The sequence below is a fragment of the Amia ocellicauda genome, chromosome 11 (genome assembly GCF_036373705.1).
Source record: "Amia ocellicauda isolate fAmiCal2 chromosome 11, fAmiCal2.hap1, whole genome shotgun sequence".
NCBI lineage: Eukaryota > Metazoa > Chordata > Actinopteri > Amiiformes > Amiidae > Amia > Amia ocellicauda.
In genome coordinates this window covers 23,128,236-23,147,455 of record NC_089860.1, presented here as the reverse complement: position 1 = coordinate 23,147,455, position 19,220 = coordinate 23,128,236, and the positions used below count along the sequence as shown (strand labels likewise).

Here is a 19,220-nt window from a genome sequence, read left to right as displayed (position 1 = left end):
GTTTTTTTAAATGATTCTTTTAAGCAGATCTTGGGGCTTCTTTGACATTCGACTGCTAAGTCTTGATGGCTCCCCGATTCAGCTTTTCAAATTCAAAAATTAATTCTGTGCTGGTTTTGCAGCTTCGCACTATAGGAAGTCTTTCTGAGACTGTAGAACTGATCGCAAGAAGCTGACTGTAATGGAAACTTGAGTCTCATGGTATGTGTGTGCTTTGCCCCTGTGAGATAGGTCAGGTGCAGCACTGCCCTTTTACAGACATTGGCAAAGCAAGTGAACTCTCGTTCTTTTAGAATGTTTTTTTCTTTTTTCTTTTTCATCCACCAAGAACAACAAATGGGAGGTTGTTTTTATCTTGGTTTGGTAGCTTTATTAAAAACAGGATAGTAGGGTTTATGCAGTGGTTTTGAACTCAACTCCTGTAGGATTTCATTTCCATGGATTGCTCTTCCTTGTCCTGCTCTCGCACAAATGTTTACATTTTTCGGAGCCAAACAGCCTCGTTGTTTCCTTCCTGAAATAATGGTGTCTGCCACCATATCTGCTTAGGAAAGGGAGAAACATGGACTCTGTCTGTGGGGCAAGATACTCAAAGAATATGGGGGGATAAATCCTGTTCTCCAGTTTTTAAGTTGTTTTGAATTGTATTATTCTAGAAACTTAATATTCACTTTCTTGCCTTAGAATTCTTACAATATCTGACAACATGATCTCTGTTTTGTTTCCATAGATTATGATTGAATTCTGCCCTGGAGGAGCAGTAGATGCCACCATGCTTGGTAAGAAGAAATGTGTGCTCTGCTTTACTTTTAAAATATATAGCAAGTGTTTGCCTTTGACTACGGTAATGCTATTGTCATACCCTCGGTACCTGCTCGTCCCATTGGATTGTTCCAGTAGTTTCCTGTAATGCTGGTCCCTCTTTCCCCCACTGTTTGCCTGCCACTAACCTGTAGAAGGTGTTGGTAAACAATGCCATTTCTAAAGAAAACAATTACAGTACGAAATTATGTAATATGTCATGAAATTATGATAATTGTCCAGAGACGCCTAGGGGGCTGTGTTGCTCAGAGAATAAAAAGCCATTCAGACAAGAGGGCATGGGGTATAGTTTTAGAGTATAAATTTAACTCCATATCTTCATGTGATAACTGGTTTTGGGAGACATAGCTGCATTAAATTAGCGAAAATCTCCTTTTCCACACAGCTGTGCAAATGTAACCTTTTGTAATTCTTGCCTATTTGTTTAAATACAAAAAACGTATCCTAGATTTTGTTATTAGGGCCCTATTTATTAGCCTGAACCTGTGATTATCAGCCCTATTCCACATTGAACAGGCTGGCTATCAGCAACAGGTCGTTCTTCTGGTTCATCTGGTTTTTGGGGCAGGACAACCCAGTTGAAACTAGTGTTGAGTGAAGATGACCCCTGGGCTCAGTCTGAGTTATCTTTCTTGTTTGTTTGGTTACTTAAAACATGGTTCTGCCCACAGAGCTGGACAGGGGGCTGACAGAACCTCAAATCCAGGTAATCTGTCGCCAGATTTTGGAAGCCCTGGACTACCTCCATAGCATGAAGATCATCCACAGGGACCTGAAGGCAGGGAACATCTTGCTTACCCTAGAGGGAGACATCAAGCTGGGTGAGTGCCACTTCAGGCTGGAACAATAACAAAAGACCAATCTATTTATGAACTAAAGGTCTGTTTCATCCAATTCATTGATGTGCAGGACTGAGTGTGTTTAAACTGAGTCACCTGAGAGCACCATGATATTTTTATGGTGCAGCTGTGTATAGAATAGTTATCCAGCTACCAAAGAGACATTAACTCCAGATTGTCCAAGCCTATGCACCTATGTCAAGCCACTCTGATTAGGAAACGCAAGATTGTTTATAAAGAAGTAAAACCCCTGCATGTTTGTGTTGAGCTTTCACTTGCCATGTGTGCAGAAATGCTTGGTAATGTGGTACACAGCTATGTTTTCTCGAACACATTCAGATTTTTAATGCCGACTTCCAAAACAGGGCACAATAGCTTTTCATAATGTCAGCCTGAGTGGGTGGTAGAGACTGGGATTAGGTTTGGTGAAAAATAGCTCTTTTCCCAAGAGCCCCAGAAACTTACCCTTGAACTTTTTAAGGCTGTTTGAAATGTCCATTCTCAGGGTTTTCTTGCCGAGCTTGGGTCACTATCATGTGCCATGCATTTGCAAACTTTTTTTATTATTATTTATAATTCCACATGATCCCTCTTTTTTTTCCTCCTCTGAGATCTGACACTGTCCATTCAATGTCCAGCATTAAAAACTTGTTAAAAGCAAAAATTGAACAGGTTGTTGTAGCCAGGTGGTGTCGGATATAGGTTGGCTGAATGTATTTGGAATTATAATTTGTATACTGTATTATGTATATTAAATGCAGAGTATGTAATGGCTTTGTATCATTGTCCGGCATTCATGGATGGCCAATCAGATTGGTCTTCAAACATTGAGACTGCCTGTTCTGGATCTCTAGGGCAACAACAAGATAGACATGGTTATGTATTTTGTCATGCCTTAGCATTTGCTTTGTTGGGAAGCATAGTTGAATGTCTGTTTTCCATGAAGAAAATCATCATAATAAAGATGCTCATAAAATACTTATACTTTGGCTACAAGATTTGTCATTCAGCCAAGTGAGAAGATATTGATCAAGGCAAGAGTCACTGGAAAAATGCATCTCCTTTCACCACTAATTCATTTTATTGTAGTTATCACACACACACACACGTAGGGATTACCTTTATGATTATTTGTCATTCCAGAACAGAGCCCTGTACTGTGGTATGTCCCTTTGCCCCGAGTATTGTTGGTTAAAAGTTAACTATTCCAATCTGTCCTTATCTTGGCAGCGGATTTCGGCGTATCAGCAAAAAACTCCAAAACCCTGCAAAGGAGAGATTCTTTTATCGGGACACCATACTGGTGAGTAAAATGTGAAAAAAATGTGAGCTTTATTTGCTGGTTGATTATGGTAGGTCAGTTGGTCATATTTATGATGTCCAAAGCAGTCACAAGAAATTAAGTTTTAGGACACTAAATATTTGTATATCTATTTATATTCTGGACCCCTATTCACACTTGACTGCACGGTGACACATTGTCCTAAAGATGTTGTGTAATCACTCCTAACAAAACAGCAATGTCTTGAACTGTGAGAGGGAGCATCAAACTGAGGCTCTTTTAATTACAACCAAGCTTTTGAACAACCACTATGCAGATTAATCATTAACCAAATGAAGCTAAAGCCATACCAAACAGCACTTTAACCTACTGTCTGTAAAACACTTCATAGATGTATAATGCCAAATCTTGTCCTAAAGAGCACAGTTTACATACTGGATTAGCAAAATTATTGAGGGAATGAATTAAAGCGTGCCATCTAAAAGTGTATAATCTGGCATCAGTTACAGCTGTGAGTCTGTTCGAATAGGTCTCTATTATCCTACTCTATTACCTCTTTGTACACTTAGATTTGGAAATATTAGATGATTCTTCTTTACAAAACTGTCAAGTTCCTTGGCAAGCGTTGATGGACAACAATCTTCAAGTCATGCCACATATTTCTGATTGGATTTAGGTTGGAGCTCTGACTTGGCCACTCAAGGACATTTACCATTTTGTTCCTTAGCCACTCCAGCGTAGCTTTGGCTGTGTGCTGCGGGTCATTATCCTGCTGAAAGGTGAAATTCTGTCCCAGTTTCAGTTTTCTTGCAGAGGGCAGCAGGTTTTCCTCAAGGACTTTTCTGTACATTGCTCCATTAATTTTCAATTCTATCCTGAGAAGTGCCCCAGTCCCTGATGATGATAAACATCCCCATAACATGATCCTGCCACCACCACAATGTTTCATAGTAGGGATGGTGTCCTTTGTGCTGCGTGTGATGCGCTGTGTTGGGTTTGCGTCAAACGCTTATCCAGCCACGCTATTTAAGTTTTTATTTGTAATACATTTTCTGCAAATTCCTAGAATATTTTTTTCACTTGGATGTTGTGAGGATAAATGGGAGAAACCCCAAAACAAACTGTTTTAATGCATTTTAATTCCATGCTATAATGCAACAAAAGGTGAAAATGTTGTAAGGGTGTGTAGACCCAATCTAGGCATTGTGTATATATAATATGTGTCTTTACATTAGTGTATGGGGGTGTAGGAGGATAACACAGATACTGCTCGGGTAAGAGTCCTTATTGTTCTGAAAAATGTGATTCCCACAGCCTTGTAATTCTATGTAAGGTATCAGATAATATGTGTATTCAGATCATCTGTTCCTCATATGTCTGGCTAGTGTGGATTGAATGTCTTCCTTGAGGTTCAGTGTCCTGAATGTCTGCCACACAGGCACAGAGTTATGTGTCATCACTGAATCCGGCACACCGCCCCCCCTCAGTATCGTGTGTAATCTCTGAAGACCTCAACGGTCTCATTTCTTCAGAAATACCCAGAATAGGATGTTTTTGTTTCCCTGGCTGAGGCCCTTTTGGCGTATAAAAAAGAAAAAAAAGAAAAAAAGGATTATGGACTGGTTATAGATATATATTTTTTTCCTCTTTCCCCCGTCTCCCTGAAGGATGGCTCCCGAAGTGGTGATGTGCGAGACCATGAAGGACGCTCCTTACGATTACAAGGCGGACATCTGGTCCTTGGGGATCACGCTGATCGAGATGGCGCAGATAGAGCCGCCTCACCACGAGCTGAACCCGATGAGAGTGCTGCTGAAGATTGCCAAGTCTGAGCCTCCCACCCTGGAGCAGCCCAGCAAGTGGTGAGTCCTGCTGGCTCTGATGAATGCACACAAAAAGGCAATAAGGCATTGGTACTTTTCAGACACAGGGTCCAGGAATCATTGAATGGTTACTGTTGGCAATACATTTTTTGTTGGTCAGCTGTGCGGAGTAGTGGTTAGGACTCTGAAGGAGAGGGTCATGGTTGGGGGATACTGCTGTTGTACCCTTGAGCAAGGTACTGTACCTAGATTGCTCCAGTAAAAACACAGCTGTATGAATGGGTAATTATATGTAAAAATAATGTGATATACGTGTTTTTGCTAAGATAATAATAATAATAAAATCCAAATAAAAACAGTGCCATGCATGGCATTGTGAAGCTGCTGTATCAGTTTTATTGCATGCCTTTGTTTAAATAACAAGCTGTATCAATATTGGCTGCAGCTGAAGTGCCCAGAATGTGAACTGCTTGTACTGGAATGTGAGTTGCTTATGTCAGATATAATATTGCTGATGATGAAAAAAAAAAGGATTTTCAAAAATGTTTCCTTTTGAGTTGATGTTACTCTGTTATGTAGGCCTGTTTAAAGCGGTACAATGTGTAATGAAGTCCTCATACAATGCATAATGTTTGGCCTTCTTTGAAAATCGCCCTGCTATTCTATAATAAAGGTCAGCGGAGTTCAAGGATTTCCTTAAGAGGTCACTGGATAAGAATCCTGAGTCTCGGCCAACTGCAGTACAACTTCTTGAGGTAATTTCTATTCTTCCTCTTTGTTAATCTTCTAGTTAAGTCGTATTTTTTCTATAACTTGTTGAAACTAACATACACTTTGTTCAACTGCTGTGAAACATCCGATTTCAGCCGTATGTCTTTGATTATCAGGTGAAACTGTTTCCCATACAGACCAGTGAGTATTTCAGATTCTGTACTGAAAAATAACTGTAGAACATCTGGATTTTTCGTTTTTTGGGGGGGAAATAACCATTATCTTCAGGATGTTGCCTTAATCAAACCAGTCTTTTATTTTCCAGTAGCAGATGCAGTTTGTTCGTTTAACTGTTCAGTGCTTGGCTTAAAATTATTCCAGTTTCCTAGAAAGGAAGAGAAGCTATGGAAACAGAAACAAGGCGCAGCCCTTATTTACTTAACAAGAATGAGGAAACCAATGATGATGCATGTGATTTTCATGCATTTTGTCACTGCCTTTCCTGTTTTGTTAGAGGCAAACAGATGTAGGTTAAGCAAAAAAAAAAAAGTGAGAGATTTGTATAGATTTCAGTAATGGGTTTAGTCCCTATTTCAAAGAATAAACTATAAAATTGAAAGTTGCTGCTGAGCTGGTAGTTTATGTTAGTGAATTGGATGTGATCCAAGGTGTTTAATTGCCTGTTGCGATAGTAAACCTTTTGAGATCATACAGGCAGCATGCATAAAAAAAACTCTGACTGAGGGGGCTGTGTTGATTCCAGCAGGATTTCCTGAAGGAAGCTGTAATACACAGCACAGGCTCAGGAGAGATTGGGAATTGGGACGATGTTCGACAGCGAACCCTTTGATTCAGCTCTTGCAGCAGTGTTTGCTTAAAACATATATAGTAGACCACCTTCAAGCTTTAGTGTGAGATTCAGTTAACACTTTTTTTATTTATAGCAAACTCTCCATATAAACAGTCTTTTTATTCTATCTAGAAATGTTTCATTGGCTAGGTATGAGTACAGTTTTTCACAAAGTTGTAAACAAATTTATAAGATTATTTTTGCTTACCAAGGCGTTTAAAGTACCTCAGTTGTTTTATTTTCATCCTGAATGGAGCCATTTTTAATCTTAGCTGAGGAGCATTGATGATTAAATTAACCTGGGGCAATAAGAAATGGCTGAATAAAATGTTTGAATAAAACATGACTCTGTGATTATACAAAGTACCTTTAGTTCACCTTGGTAAGCAGTGGATCTAATTTCATATTGTTTAAGCATTATTCATGGAGAATAATTATCTGCCAAGTTCATTAAGATCCTGAAAAATAATTAGGGTTTGACTTATTGCACTCGGAGTATTCTTTCTTTGTAACTATGTATAATTATTAATTATTTCTAAGGCTGTAGTGTACTGCGAAAGGTATTGTGCTAAACCAGACCACTAAAATATTCAGTCAGAAGATCATAAACGGCTCCAAGGGGTTAATGTGTCTGTCATTCTGTTAGGACAGACTTTGTGTAGTTGTCAGGATGTCTTTGTCTGAGGTCTGCTTAACTGTTTGCATGTGTGGTTTTTCCCTCTGCTCCCTTGCCTTTCCCAGCACCCCTTTGTGAGCAAGATGAAGACCAACCGGCCACTTCGGGAACTGGTTGCCGAGGCGAAGGCCGAGGTCATGGAGGAAATAGAAGACAATAGAGAGGAAGGAGAATTCGACGACTCATCAGAACCTGCATCTGTAAGTCTAGTCCCCTTTTGCTGCAGAAACGTGTTCCATCATTAAGATGAGATTAACCCGTAGTTGGAGTTTGTCAAGTAAAAAAACATCCCAACAATGGATTTCTTAGAGAAGTTATATATGTCAGGCTGTCTGGATATATCCCCCCCCCAATTACCAGTGCCTGCTATTGAAAACAACGCATTGATTGAAAATTAGTGGTAGAGACAAGGACAATATCTATGACCGTGATGTGCAGAACAAAATGGCATAAAAAAGAGCTCTGAATAATAATAATACTGGTTGTTTTAAAGAATTGTAGACTATTGTTGTTTAGTTTTTAAAGCTACATCAAACACGTGAGAGCTGTGGCCAGCACACAAGGTGTTGGTAATATAGTGGTAATGCCGAGCAGAGTCCTGTGTGTGTGTTTTATGTTTTAGTTTTTTTATAATGTTTGCAAATGGTGTGTGCATGCTGTGGGCATTCATCACTAAGTGGGTGCTGATATAACACAGGACGTGAAGCAAACGCAGCTGCACTGAGGAGAGATTGTTTTTTAACCACCTGAAACAGGTTTGCAGATCTGGCCAGTGGGTGGACTAGGTCAGCTGCTGCTTCAGATATGTTCTTAGGTGGGAATTGACTGGCAAGACATCATTAATGTGTGTATATAGATATACATCTGATAAGGAATCGAAATAATTATTATTACAGTGATCATGCTTTAACAGGATGGTTATTGTACTGTATGCTAATTCTGTTGGTCGCTTCCTAAGTATGCCATGCATGAAGTGGACATCCCTCTGCCACATGCCTTCCTGATTGATTTGTTATGGCACAGGGGAAAGAGGGTGTACCAAATGTCTACAATTATAATGTCCCATATGCCCTCTTCCTACCAGTGTGCAGTATTTGCATTGGGATTATATCACACTCACAGAGTGGATTTGAGCGGGTCTACATCTGCCAAACCTGTGGCCACAACTGGGACTGACGGGCTGAGTTCAGCTGCTTTTGTTTTTGTTCCTCTGCTGATGGAAAAATACAGACCTCCAACCACCTTCGCTTCATCCTTTGGTCACAGTTGCAGGAACTGCACTTTCAATTTTGTCAACATTGTGAAGGAAAGACCGTGCATATTTCAGACAAACATCTTGTCTGCTCCATAATTATATAGTGATGAAAAAGTGAGGTGAAACAGTTGCTGTAAACAATGCTCCTTGAAGCAGCATTTCAGAATGAATGCTAATTTTTATTTCCTGTCTTGGCTGTTTTCCAATGCATGTGGTATTAATAGCCGTATATACCATTTGTGTTTCTCTTTCAGCGAAAAGGCCATTCAAGAAAGGTCAGAGTGGCTCATGACGTTCTTTCTGCGTTCAGATGTAGCTTATTCATGACTGTAGTTAACAGGGCACTCGGGACACAGTTACAGTATAATATGTGACTAAATACTACTTCTTTATCTCCTGGATAATCCTTTTTGTTTAAAAAACAGTGGTTTAAGGTACCACTATTGGATTCCTTCCAAAGGTCAAGGTTGAAAATATAAACTGAAACCAGTCTCCTCCTTGCTGAGTGTTTTTGTGCTTTTCATTTAGCTTAATGTGTTTCACTGTAAACACGCACAATTACTCTACGTTTTATTCCCTTCATATACAAATTGTATGTAAATAAAAGCGTTTCCCTTCATATTATCTGCTCCATTGAAAAGTATTGGTTTGGAGGCAATCTTCTTGTGTAGGGCTATTGTATGATACCACAATGTTAATCCGAGACCAATTATTAATATTTACCAACTCCGTAACCTTAAAACTCTTCAGCCCCCAGGTAAGGACCCATCTGAAACCAGCCAGGCAAGCTTTGAAGGGGAGCAGCCTGTGGCAGAAACCCCCTCCAAGAGCGACAGCAGTAAGACTCCAACAGAGTGTCTACCCAAAGACCACTCCCCCAAACTGGGTGACAAACTGTCTGATGAAGGGATAGGCATCTGTGACTCGGACAAGACAGAGAGTGAGAAGTCCATGAAGACCAACGGCTCCGATTCGGGGGCTGAAGACGGCAAGAGTACCCCGACATCCGAGGAGGAGAAGCCCGTGGCCACGCCAGAGACCGATCTCCCACAGACCCCGGTATCGCCCCAGAATGGCGAGCAGCAGCCGGAGAAGCAAGACAAGGCAGAGAGCCCTGCCGCCGCGGCCCCCGTCCTCCGACCGCTTCTAGAACTTAATGGAAACATGAGGCAGAACCAGGCCAAGCGGAGTTCCATGGGGGCAGAGAGCGGGGGACTGGTGCCACCGGCCAATCAGAGAACGTCAAAACGCTACTCGGACTCGGGCAGCGTGTCCGCCACTGACAGTGTGGACCTGAGCTTGAACCTGTCCTCAGGAGACATCTCTGTGAACAAAGAGACTGGCTCCATCTCCATAAAGGTAAGCCTTTTAAATTATCCTTTTGACAATGTTGGCAGGGGCAGAGTGGACAAAGGTTCCTCTCATAAGTTGGTTGTAACTGTCAAAGATAAAGGAAGAAAAAAGGAAACTGTTATTTATAGTAAGTGACCCCTCCCAGGTCAGGGACGAGGGCACAGGCCTTGCCACAGCCTTGCGAAATGGAAAATGCAGAGGCTGGGGGAATATTCTCAGCTGAATCTGGATATAAGCCTTCAACAAAAAGGCCTGTCTTGAAGCCTTATGAAAAGCTGCTGTTTTTCCCTTACTTCATCCCGCAAATAATGTACTGCAGGGTTAGTTACAGTACACAATGTGAGGTGAACTCCTGCTGTAATGTGAATGTGAGCTGTGTCCTTATTACATTGAGAATTGTCATTTTGTATCAATTCTGAATTCTCTGCTCACTTGTTCCAATGGTTCATTGTCTTATTCCCTATTCAGCATTGTTGATGCTTTTCTATGCCCCCATTGTGGTGCGCTGGTTCTAGCGGTTAGTAGACTGCTGTCATTGGTATTCTCTGTATTGTGTTCAACTGCATTCCTCTATCTGCCATTTGTTCCAGAATGCATTACGCTTAACTCTGGTTTTCATCTTTTCTTATGTATCGTATGATTTAATGAATGTGTTCTAAACAGTTTATTGTATTATCTGAACCACGGTTTCACCCGCTGCCTTTTGACGATGCGTGCTGATCGAATCATTCTCATTCGCAAGTGGAAATATTGACATCTCTGTTAAAATCCACAAAACAGTTAAAATGATTGAAGACTTGTTTTAGTTATTCCTCTGAAGTAGTTGATGCTGGTGTGAAATGCAGGTAACTAAAAATGTAGTAACACTGTTTTAATGACGGAGGCTAAATGTAATGCCATCTCTATAGGAGTCATGAAACCACAATTTCTCAGCATCTTTCATTCTTGTAAGTGTAAATTATTGGCTTACAGATGTAGCAAGTAGTCTTCAGAAATTCATTAGAAGCAGAATCATGTTTGGTGCACTAAAGGACAAGGTTAATGTGTGCCTGGTTTCTGCATTGTCTTATTCACTCATCGGTTTATCATTTGTCACTTGCATTTTAACTGTACAAATAACTGTGGAAGCGCTGCACATTGGGGTGAAAAAAAGAAAGGAAATATTTACTTACAGTTCTTTTTTAGTCGGCACTATGGGGCAAGGATGTTTATTCAGCTGCCACAGGTCTTACAATGGTGTTTATTTAAAAAAAAAAAATGTATTTGATGTTTTCTAATTTGACATTTGTGCAAAAGTCAAATTTTTTCACTGTAGCTGTCCTAACTGTCCCTTTCAGTAAACTCAGTTCTCAGTAAACTCAGTAAAAGTCAGTTCACAAGCCAGGCCTTGGTCTGTCTTGCTGTAATTAAAACAATCGTGAGGTGGTCTCTGGTGGGAAAGCTCTTGAATGCTCTTGGATAGTTTCACTTCCTTCCAGGGCTTCCCTGTGGAGCCGCACACTAGTTGGAAAGCCCTGGCGGCGTTATTCCGGCCGCCTCTGCCGTTTCCGGTTCGCAGAGCTGTGTGTCTGGCGCATCCTGAGAATAGCATCTCTGTTACAGTCTGTGTGTTATCTGTCAAACGCAGAACTCCAGGTTCTCCAGCAAGACCCTGAAACGCACCCGGAAGTTTGTTGTCGATGGTGTGGAGGTCAGCGTGACCACGTCCAAGATCATAGGGGATGATGAAAAGAAAGATGAGGAGATGAGATTCCTGAGGCAAGTCCTGGGAATTTCCTTAAATGTTGTATTTTTTAATGTTTTTGTAAGAGCCACATGTCACTGCTTGGAACAACAAAGGTAGCACGCCTTGCCTAACGGCTCTCAGAGCTGTTCAACTGCATGCTCCATGAAAATTGCACTTACTCAGACTCAATTATCTTTTCAGTATATAAAAAAATATATATATTACTATAATTATTATTTGTAATGATAATAAAAAAAAAGTACAATTGCTTCCCCCCCCACACCCCCCAACATTGCTGTCTTTATCTGAACAAGGCAAACATGTTAAACAAACTACACAATTTCCATTTATTTCAAATCTGTGGCCATATCCCAGCTATGGTTTATAAACCTCCTGAACAGGTTTCCTTATCCCTTGAGAAAATTGTGAAATCAGAGGGGATTGTGTTTAAATCCATGTTAACACGGCACTAAAATAGCATGTGTTTGAGCTCCATGGGAGACATTAAATTTTTGACAGTATCCTGTTTCCATGTAAAGACTCTCTTGTTTGCTGCCATCGTGTGGCGATACTTTAGCACTACAAGCTAGACTGCATTTAAAACCATTTCAGTAGCACTGACTGGGTCATTCATATCTCGTATCTTCTGGAAACACCTTTGCACATTAGTCTGCCACTGCTTTAGAATGACTGTATGTTGCCATAGGAGTCTCTGCTTTCCACTGCACCTCCAATAATAATGTTCATAATAGTCTGCAGGGAAGGAAAACTGTTCAGTGGAGTTTTTGCTCATGCCAGCACTTGAATGATTACATTTTAAACTACAACACATTCGCTGCTGGTGCAAATGTTTTGTATTTGTTAAAATGTTATTTTTTGAAATTGTGGTGCAGGCGTCAGGAGCTGCGTGAGCTTCGGCTGATGCAGAAGGAGGAGCACCGGGCCCAGGCCCTGCTCAACAGCAAGCTGGACACGCAGAAAGAGCAGATGCAACGGCGCTTTGACCAGGAAATGAACGTAAGGCCGGTCCACTCCACTCCTCAGTGTATCCAGTGTCTCTCCCTTTAACATTCCTTCATGTGCTCTTCCCCACTGAGATTTGAACCTCCTTCCTCCTCTCCTTGTAGGCTAAGAAGAAGTACTATGACACGGAGCTGGAGACTCTGGAGAAAAATCAGAAGCAAATGATTGAGAAAATGGAGCAGGACCACGCCCTGCGCCTGCGGGACGAGACCAAGAGGATCCGCACCGAGCAGGAGCGTGAGTACAGCAAGTTTCAAGAGCAGCAGAAGCAGAAGAAGAAGGAGGTGAGGAGGTTTCACAAACATCCATTCACAAACTCCCTTGAGACGCTGTGTATGTCCTAGAAGAAGAAGGAAAATACAACGGCTAATTATACAGTACCCTTATTCTCTACTAATTTATTTTTAAAGGTTAAACACTCAATTGAGAAACTGCCCAGAAGTCAGCGGAAGGAAAGCATGAAACAGCGGATGAATGACTATCAACAGACGAAACAAACTGAGGTGAGCCCTTTATGGGGAAGTGTTGACAGCAGGGCATTGCAGAATGTTACTGAACACACGTCACACACACACACTTCTAAAGTCTAAATATAAACCTAACCAATCATGAAATGCATTTCCAAGAACAAATGAATCCACCTAATGAAGCACAGAAACTGATGAGTAAGGTGGTGACGGATTTCCATTCATCATCAAAAGAGCATTCATTAATTAAATCCCAGAAGCCTGGCAACCGTTTTTCTCCAAGATAACAAGTTCAAAGGGTGTGTGTCGCAGTTTTGTATTTTTTTGTATTCATTTTTTTATTTTCGTTCTTTCACGATCTGTATTTTTGTATCGTCTGCTTTACAGGAACAGAAGTTTCTGGGCACCCAGAAGGCTGACCTCGATCAGACTCTGAAGAGGATCATCTCTGAGAACAAGCATGAGATCTCTGAAATGGAACGGGAGTGCCTCAGCAAGAAGCATAATCTGATGAGAGGTCGGTTCTCTTACAGCCTTAACACATGCACACTGCTACACACGCAGCATATAAAGCCATTCTCTTTAATCATCCTGCCTTATTCCAGCACGGATGCCAACTGCTACGGTTTGGCTGCAGCAACTAGGATTTTGAGGCTCTGCTGGGGTGATACGGGCCAAGTTAAAATAAAATAAAATAAAAACAACTGTTTAAAATATATATATATTAAACTTTAAGTTTTAGGTACAGTATTATAACAGTTAACTAATTAGCCTTAATTAACATTTCTTTCTAAGCATTATTGTTGTTGGATAGTTGATTGCTTTTCTCCTGTGCATGTGCATGCGGTGGCATGGTTAGGCTTGGGAGGGGTTTTTCGTGCTTTGCTCAGCAGATGCTAGGATTTCCATTTTCAGATGCTGGCATCTCCATCGCAGGATGGCAAGTCTGAAACCAGTCCTTTAACTGTGTATTGTTCTCCCCCCGCAGAGAGGGAAGCCACAATCTGGGATTTAGAGGAACATAACTTGCATGAAAAACACCAGCTGTGGAAGCAGCAGCTCAAAGATCAGTACTTCTTGCAGCGACATCAGCTGCTCAAGAAGCATGAGAAAGTAAGAACTTAATTTATGTATTTAATTAACTAACGTCTTGGTATCACAGCTGTCTTGTCTTGCCAGGATTTCTCAAACTCGGCAAAAGCAGCAATTAATTTAGCTAATTGAATATTGCTCTGGTTTGTTTTTCTGACCTTTCAGTCTTTCAAACTTTTGGGAAAACACATAAAGAAATCAAAAACAAACTTTAACAACTTGGCATTGTGTAGCACTCTTGTACATACTGAGAAACTAAATGAATATATAAGCTAATCAGACTAAATTTATTTCACTAAGCCTCCATACAGACTTAGCTATGACAATGTTTGCATGCGGACCTGTGTTTAACCATACTGTGTATGTTGCAGGAGCTGGAGCAGATGCAGCACTACAACCAGCGCATGATCGAGCACCTGAAGGCCCGGCAGCAGCAGGAGAAAGCCCGGCTGCCCAAGATCCAGCGCAGCGAGGGGAAGACGCGCATGGTGATGTTCAAGAAGAGCCTGAGGATCAACTCCTCGGGGAGTGCGTCCGAGGACCGGGAGAAGATCAAACAGGTATTTCCTCACAGCAGGAGAAAAAACAACCTGCGGTGTTCCTCTGCTGTCATCACTCTCATGTTGAATACAGTGCAGGTGTTATAGATTCATAGCCTTCTTTTTCTTTCTGTAGTTGTGATGGATTACCACCCATATTTCTAAAAGCAGGTGTAGTGTGTCCCACTCCATATCAGAGGTAGCTACGCATCAGTGAATAAAGCTGTGTCGGGCTCCAGAGCTACTTTGAAGCACACTACTATTTTCACGTGTCCTGTGAGCTGTCTGCCTTGTACGAGATGTGTCATGGTGCTCTCTGGTGTTGCAGTTTGCGCTGCAGGAGGAGAAGCGGCAGAAGGCGGAGAAGATCCACCAGCAGCAGAAACACGACAACCAGATGAGGGAGATGGTGGGGCAGTGCGAGAGCAACATCCGCGAGCTGCAGCAGCTGCAGGTGAGGCGGCCACAGCACTGTTTTCTAAATATTGTGCCTACCCTCTCTTGCATTACTTAAAGAACTTTGGGTAACTATTGGGAACTATTGGGTAATAAGACCCCAATTACAGGAATTCACAAATGTGAAAATGTACTCCGAGAGACGGGGTCAGTTTGATCGTGTCAAGAATGAATCCACAGTCTGTCTTTCCGTGCTGAGACTTGGCGTGCTTGTTCTCACAGAATGAGAAGTGCCACCTGCTGATTGAGAACGAGACACAGAGGCTCAAGGCGTTGGACGAGGACCACAACCAGCAGCTGAAGGACTGGAGAGAGCTGCTCAGGCCAAGGAAGCAGGTGTGCTATAAACGGGCTTCACCCACAGCCTCCGTACAGCCTCCATATATTGGACAGGATATAGGACATCACACAAAAATAAATACGTTGAACAAAAACTGATTTCCTTCACATCCTGTTAATTCTGAATATGACTTAAAAGTAACATTTGACATAGTTATGTATATACACTCACCTAAAGGATTATTAGGAACACCTGTTCAATTTCTCATTAATGCAATTATCTAACCAACCAATCACATGGCAGTTGCTTCAATGCATTTAGGGGTGTGGTACTGGTCAAGACAATCTCCTGAACTCCAAACTGAATGTCTGAATGGGAAAGAAAGGTGATTTAAGCAATTTTGAGCGTGGCATGGTTGTTGGTGCCACACGGGCCGGTCTGAGTATTTCACAATCTGCTCAGTTACTGGGATTTTCACACACAACCATTTCTAGGGTTTACAAAGAATGGTGTGAAAAGGGAAAAACATCCAGTATGCGGCAGTCCTGTGGGCGAAAATGCCTTGTTCATGCTACAGGTCAGAGGAGAATGGGCCGACTGATTCAAGCTGATAGAAGAGCAACTTTGACTGAAATAACCACTCGTTACAACCGAGGTATGCAGCAAAGCATTTGTGAAGCCACAACACGTACAACCTTGAGGTGGATGGGCTACAACAGCAGAAGACCCCACCGGGTACCACTCATCTCCACTACAAATAGGAAAAAGAGGCTACAATTTGCACAAGCTCACCAAAATTGGACAGCTGAAGACTGGAAAAATGTTGCCTGGTCTGATGAGTCTCGATTTCTGTTGAGACATTCAGATGGTAGAGTCAGAATTTGGCGTAAACAGAATGAGAACATGGATCCATCATGCCTTGTTACCACTGTGCAGGCTGGTGGTGGTGGTGTAATGGTGTGGGGGATGTTTTCTTGGCACACTTTAGGCCCCTTAGTGCCAATTGGGCATCGTTTAAATGCCACGGCCTACCTGAGCATTGTTTCTGACCATGTCCATCCCTTTATGACCACCATGTACCCATCCTCTGATGGCTACTTCCAGCAGGATAATGCACCATGTCACAAAGGTCGAATCATTTCAAATTGGTTTCTTGAACATGACAATGAGTTCACTGTACTAACCTGGCCCCCACAGTCACCAGATCTCAACCCAATAGAGCATCTTTGGGATGTGGTGGAACGGGAGCTTCGTGCCCTGGATGTGCATCCCACAAATCTCCATCAACTGCAAGATGCTATCCTATCAATATGGGCCAACATTTCTAAAGAATGCTTTCAGCACCTTGTTGAATCAATGCCACGTAGAATTAAGGCAGTTCTGAAGGCGAAAGGGGGTCAAACACAGTATTAGTATGGTGTTCCTAATAATCCTTTAGGTGAGTGTATTTTAATAAATACTAAAAATATGTATATATAGTCATCTATAAACTGCAGTGTTGGGATGACGGTGCTTTATGTGTTATTGCTCATGTCTCTTTAACACCAGACAAACTGGAACAGCAACATTTTACACATTCCAGCGTAACGAGGAGTGTCTGAGATGACTGAATTCTTGTTAGGATCATTGGTTGGTTTGCTCTTGTATAAACCTCTTCATACCCGCGCTCACTCTGCAGCCATCGAAATCCTCTTTTTCAAAGAAGGGGAACCGACCAGTCTTGATCAAATATATATATATATATATATATATATATATAATTTTTTTTGTCCTGTTTTCTCCTCCCTAGGCCCTGGAGGACGAGCTCAACCAGAGAAAGAAAGACCAGCAGATGTTCTTCAAGTTGAGTGAGGACTCTGAGTATCAAAGCCCCAGTTCACCCAACAAAGTGGCCAAGTTCTTCCCGTACTCGGACTCCTCGACAACTTAACGGGGTGCAAGTGGAGGCCAATGGGTGCCTTCGTAGTAAACTCAGGGCCAATGTGGTGGAATCAAACCGCAGAACTAGACACTGCAAGACTGAGCACCCACACCCGTCTTACTAGACGTCAATCAACGATGTACATGCCCTCAAAACACAGTTATCTCTTTTAAATATTATTGTCTTGATTTATATATTTTTTAATTTATTTTGCATTCATACTGATGTGGAACTATGCAAAATGCCGCCTTTGGTCTGGTAAATATTCTTCAAAGATTTTTGTTGAGCTCATTTTTGCATGTTCTTGGTCCATGTTTTTTTTGTTTGTTTTGCCCCCCATGAGCTTTAGCAGCCAGTGTTTTAAATTTCTCCTTCTGCCTTTCGAATGTGCCATTAATAGTCATTGCTTTTCTACTTCCCTTTGCTTTTCTTGTTTCTCCCCGTCGTTTGAAACCTCTTTAATTGTATCAGAGTGGAGGAGAAACTTTATTTTTCCGCATTGCTGCCACTGATTTGACAGATTAATGAAGTGCAAATCCAGGGATAATGTACATAGTTTAGACTATTTTCGTCACCCATTACAAATGTATGCTACAGTATGTAAGTCAAAAGGAAAACATTTGAAGCCAAGCCAACACCTTATTATTTTAACTCGCCCAGAAATAGCACCCCACCTTCTATTGAGAAGTCACACACTTTGTCACTTTTATAATGCTGGCGTGGCACTGTTTCAACACTGTAAATATTCAGGTCTTAAAAAAACGAACACAAAAATAAGTTCTCCTCAGTCTTTCAGTGTTAATGTGGGATTTTGGTTGATTTAAGCTTGAACTTTATTTTTGATCACTTATGTTGGCTGGCTCCAAAAAGGTTTTGCAATTGATCAAGATTTGTATTCTGACCTGTGGCTTATATGCAAGAACAAGTGTACGTTTTTGTTTACAACGTGATGAATGAAAGACAAGTAACAACATAAGTCGGATGCCCTTTTACTACTGCAAACCTGTCGGAAAAGCTTATTTTCTCTTATTTATTTTTTTATTTTTCCTTTAATTTTTATTTTAGAGATGACAGTTTTTACATTTAACTTATTTCAGTGTCAGGGGACATTAGTATTGTTCCTTTCCTTTGTCTGTTAACAATGTGAATTGGGGTAATATGTTAATATATAGAATATATTTTTGGGGAGACGAAGCTGAAATGGTCTTTCCTCTTGCTGTGTTGAAAATGTTGTCAGAGCAGATTATTCTCATTTTCAGCCATGCAATCCTGGCGGTATTACTGTAGAGTTACAGAACACTGGATGAGCGCGGCCGTGAGCGAGACTTCCTCGAGGACTGCGGTGTCCAAAACCAAAGAGCCAAAGTGTAAAAACTGTTGAGTGTCAGCAGGCTAGAAGGACATAGTTTATTAAAAACTTTAAATATGAAAATATACACAACCTATTTTTTTTTTACGATTATTTAAAATGTATATAACGTTTATTCTGAAACATGCAACTTTTAGTTTAACATTTAAGGCACCATTAAGTTGCAAGTGCAATATTTATTTGTTTTTTGATAGAAAATTATATCCTCACCAAATAAGCCTTCTTTATTAAACTTCTATATTTCTATTGTTTTGTTTAGTTTCTTCTTTCTTCCATGATGGACCGTGTCTAAAAAGCTATATTAATAATACTCTTCTACTTCTTCATGAGTGAACTGAGTTTAAACATTGAACCCTCCAAACAGTTTGAAAGACCTTGGCTTTACAGAGTACTGTTTTTGTATATACTTTGCTTTAAAGAGAAATATTTTTAAATAACCATTATAGCTTTGGAAATATAGTTGTAATCTGAAATAGCATATATGTGTGTGTATGTATGTATGTATATATATACACACACATTAAATGCTTATATTAAGAAATACATTTTTTTGTTTTTAATGTAAAATCATATTGACTGCAATGTGTATTTTCTTTTATGATGTTTTTAGTATTTGACTTGAAACATATTACCAAGATCACCAAAAGGAACCACTGTGTTTTAAGTACATTAAGTACAAATCCGAATTAAAATGTCAAACATGGTAAATGTTTTAATAAATAGGTTCTGAATCCCC

General features: G+C 40.8%; 1 protein-coding gene across 1 annotated transcript in view; it reads left to right on the top strand.

Annotated features, from left to right (window-relative positions):
• The window catches only part of stk10 (serine/threonine kinase 10), a 35,138-nt gene extending 15,918 nt beyond the window's left edge, over positions 1 to 19,220 (top strand). Inside the window, exons 3-19 of the mRNA XM_066717009.1 lie at positions 731 to 779; positions 1,494 to 1,643; positions 2,892 to 2,964; positions 4,611 to 4,805; positions 5,440 to 5,521; positions 7,069 to 7,203; positions 9,009 to 9,617; positions 11,239 to 11,369; positions 12,231 to 12,354; positions 12,465 to 12,644; positions 12,771 to 12,863; positions 13,215 to 13,344; positions 13,816 to 13,940; positions 14,291 to 14,479; positions 14,787 to 14,912; positions 15,137 to 15,250; positions 16,984 to 19,220. Coding sequence (XP_066573106.1) covers positions 731 to 779; positions 1,494 to 1,643; positions 2,892 to 2,964; positions 4,611 to 4,805; positions 5,440 to 5,521; positions 7,069 to 7,203; positions 9,009 to 9,617; positions 11,239 to 11,369; positions 12,231 to 12,354; positions 12,465 to 12,644; positions 12,771 to 12,863; positions 13,215 to 13,344; positions 13,816 to 13,940; positions 14,291 to 14,479; positions 14,787 to 14,912; positions 15,137 to 15,250; positions 16,984 to 17,124 — 2,646 coding nt within the window. The 3' untranslated portion in view covers positions 17,125 to 19,220. The remainder of the gene's footprint in view (positions 1 to 730; positions 780 to 1,493; positions 1,644 to 2,891; positions 2,965 to 4,610; positions 4,806 to 5,439; positions 5,522 to 7,068; positions 7,204 to 9,008; positions 9,618 to 11,238; positions 11,370 to 12,230; positions 12,355 to 12,464; positions 12,645 to 12,770; positions 12,864 to 13,214; positions 13,345 to 13,815; positions 13,941 to 14,290; positions 14,480 to 14,786; positions 14,913 to 15,136; positions 15,251 to 16,983) is intronic.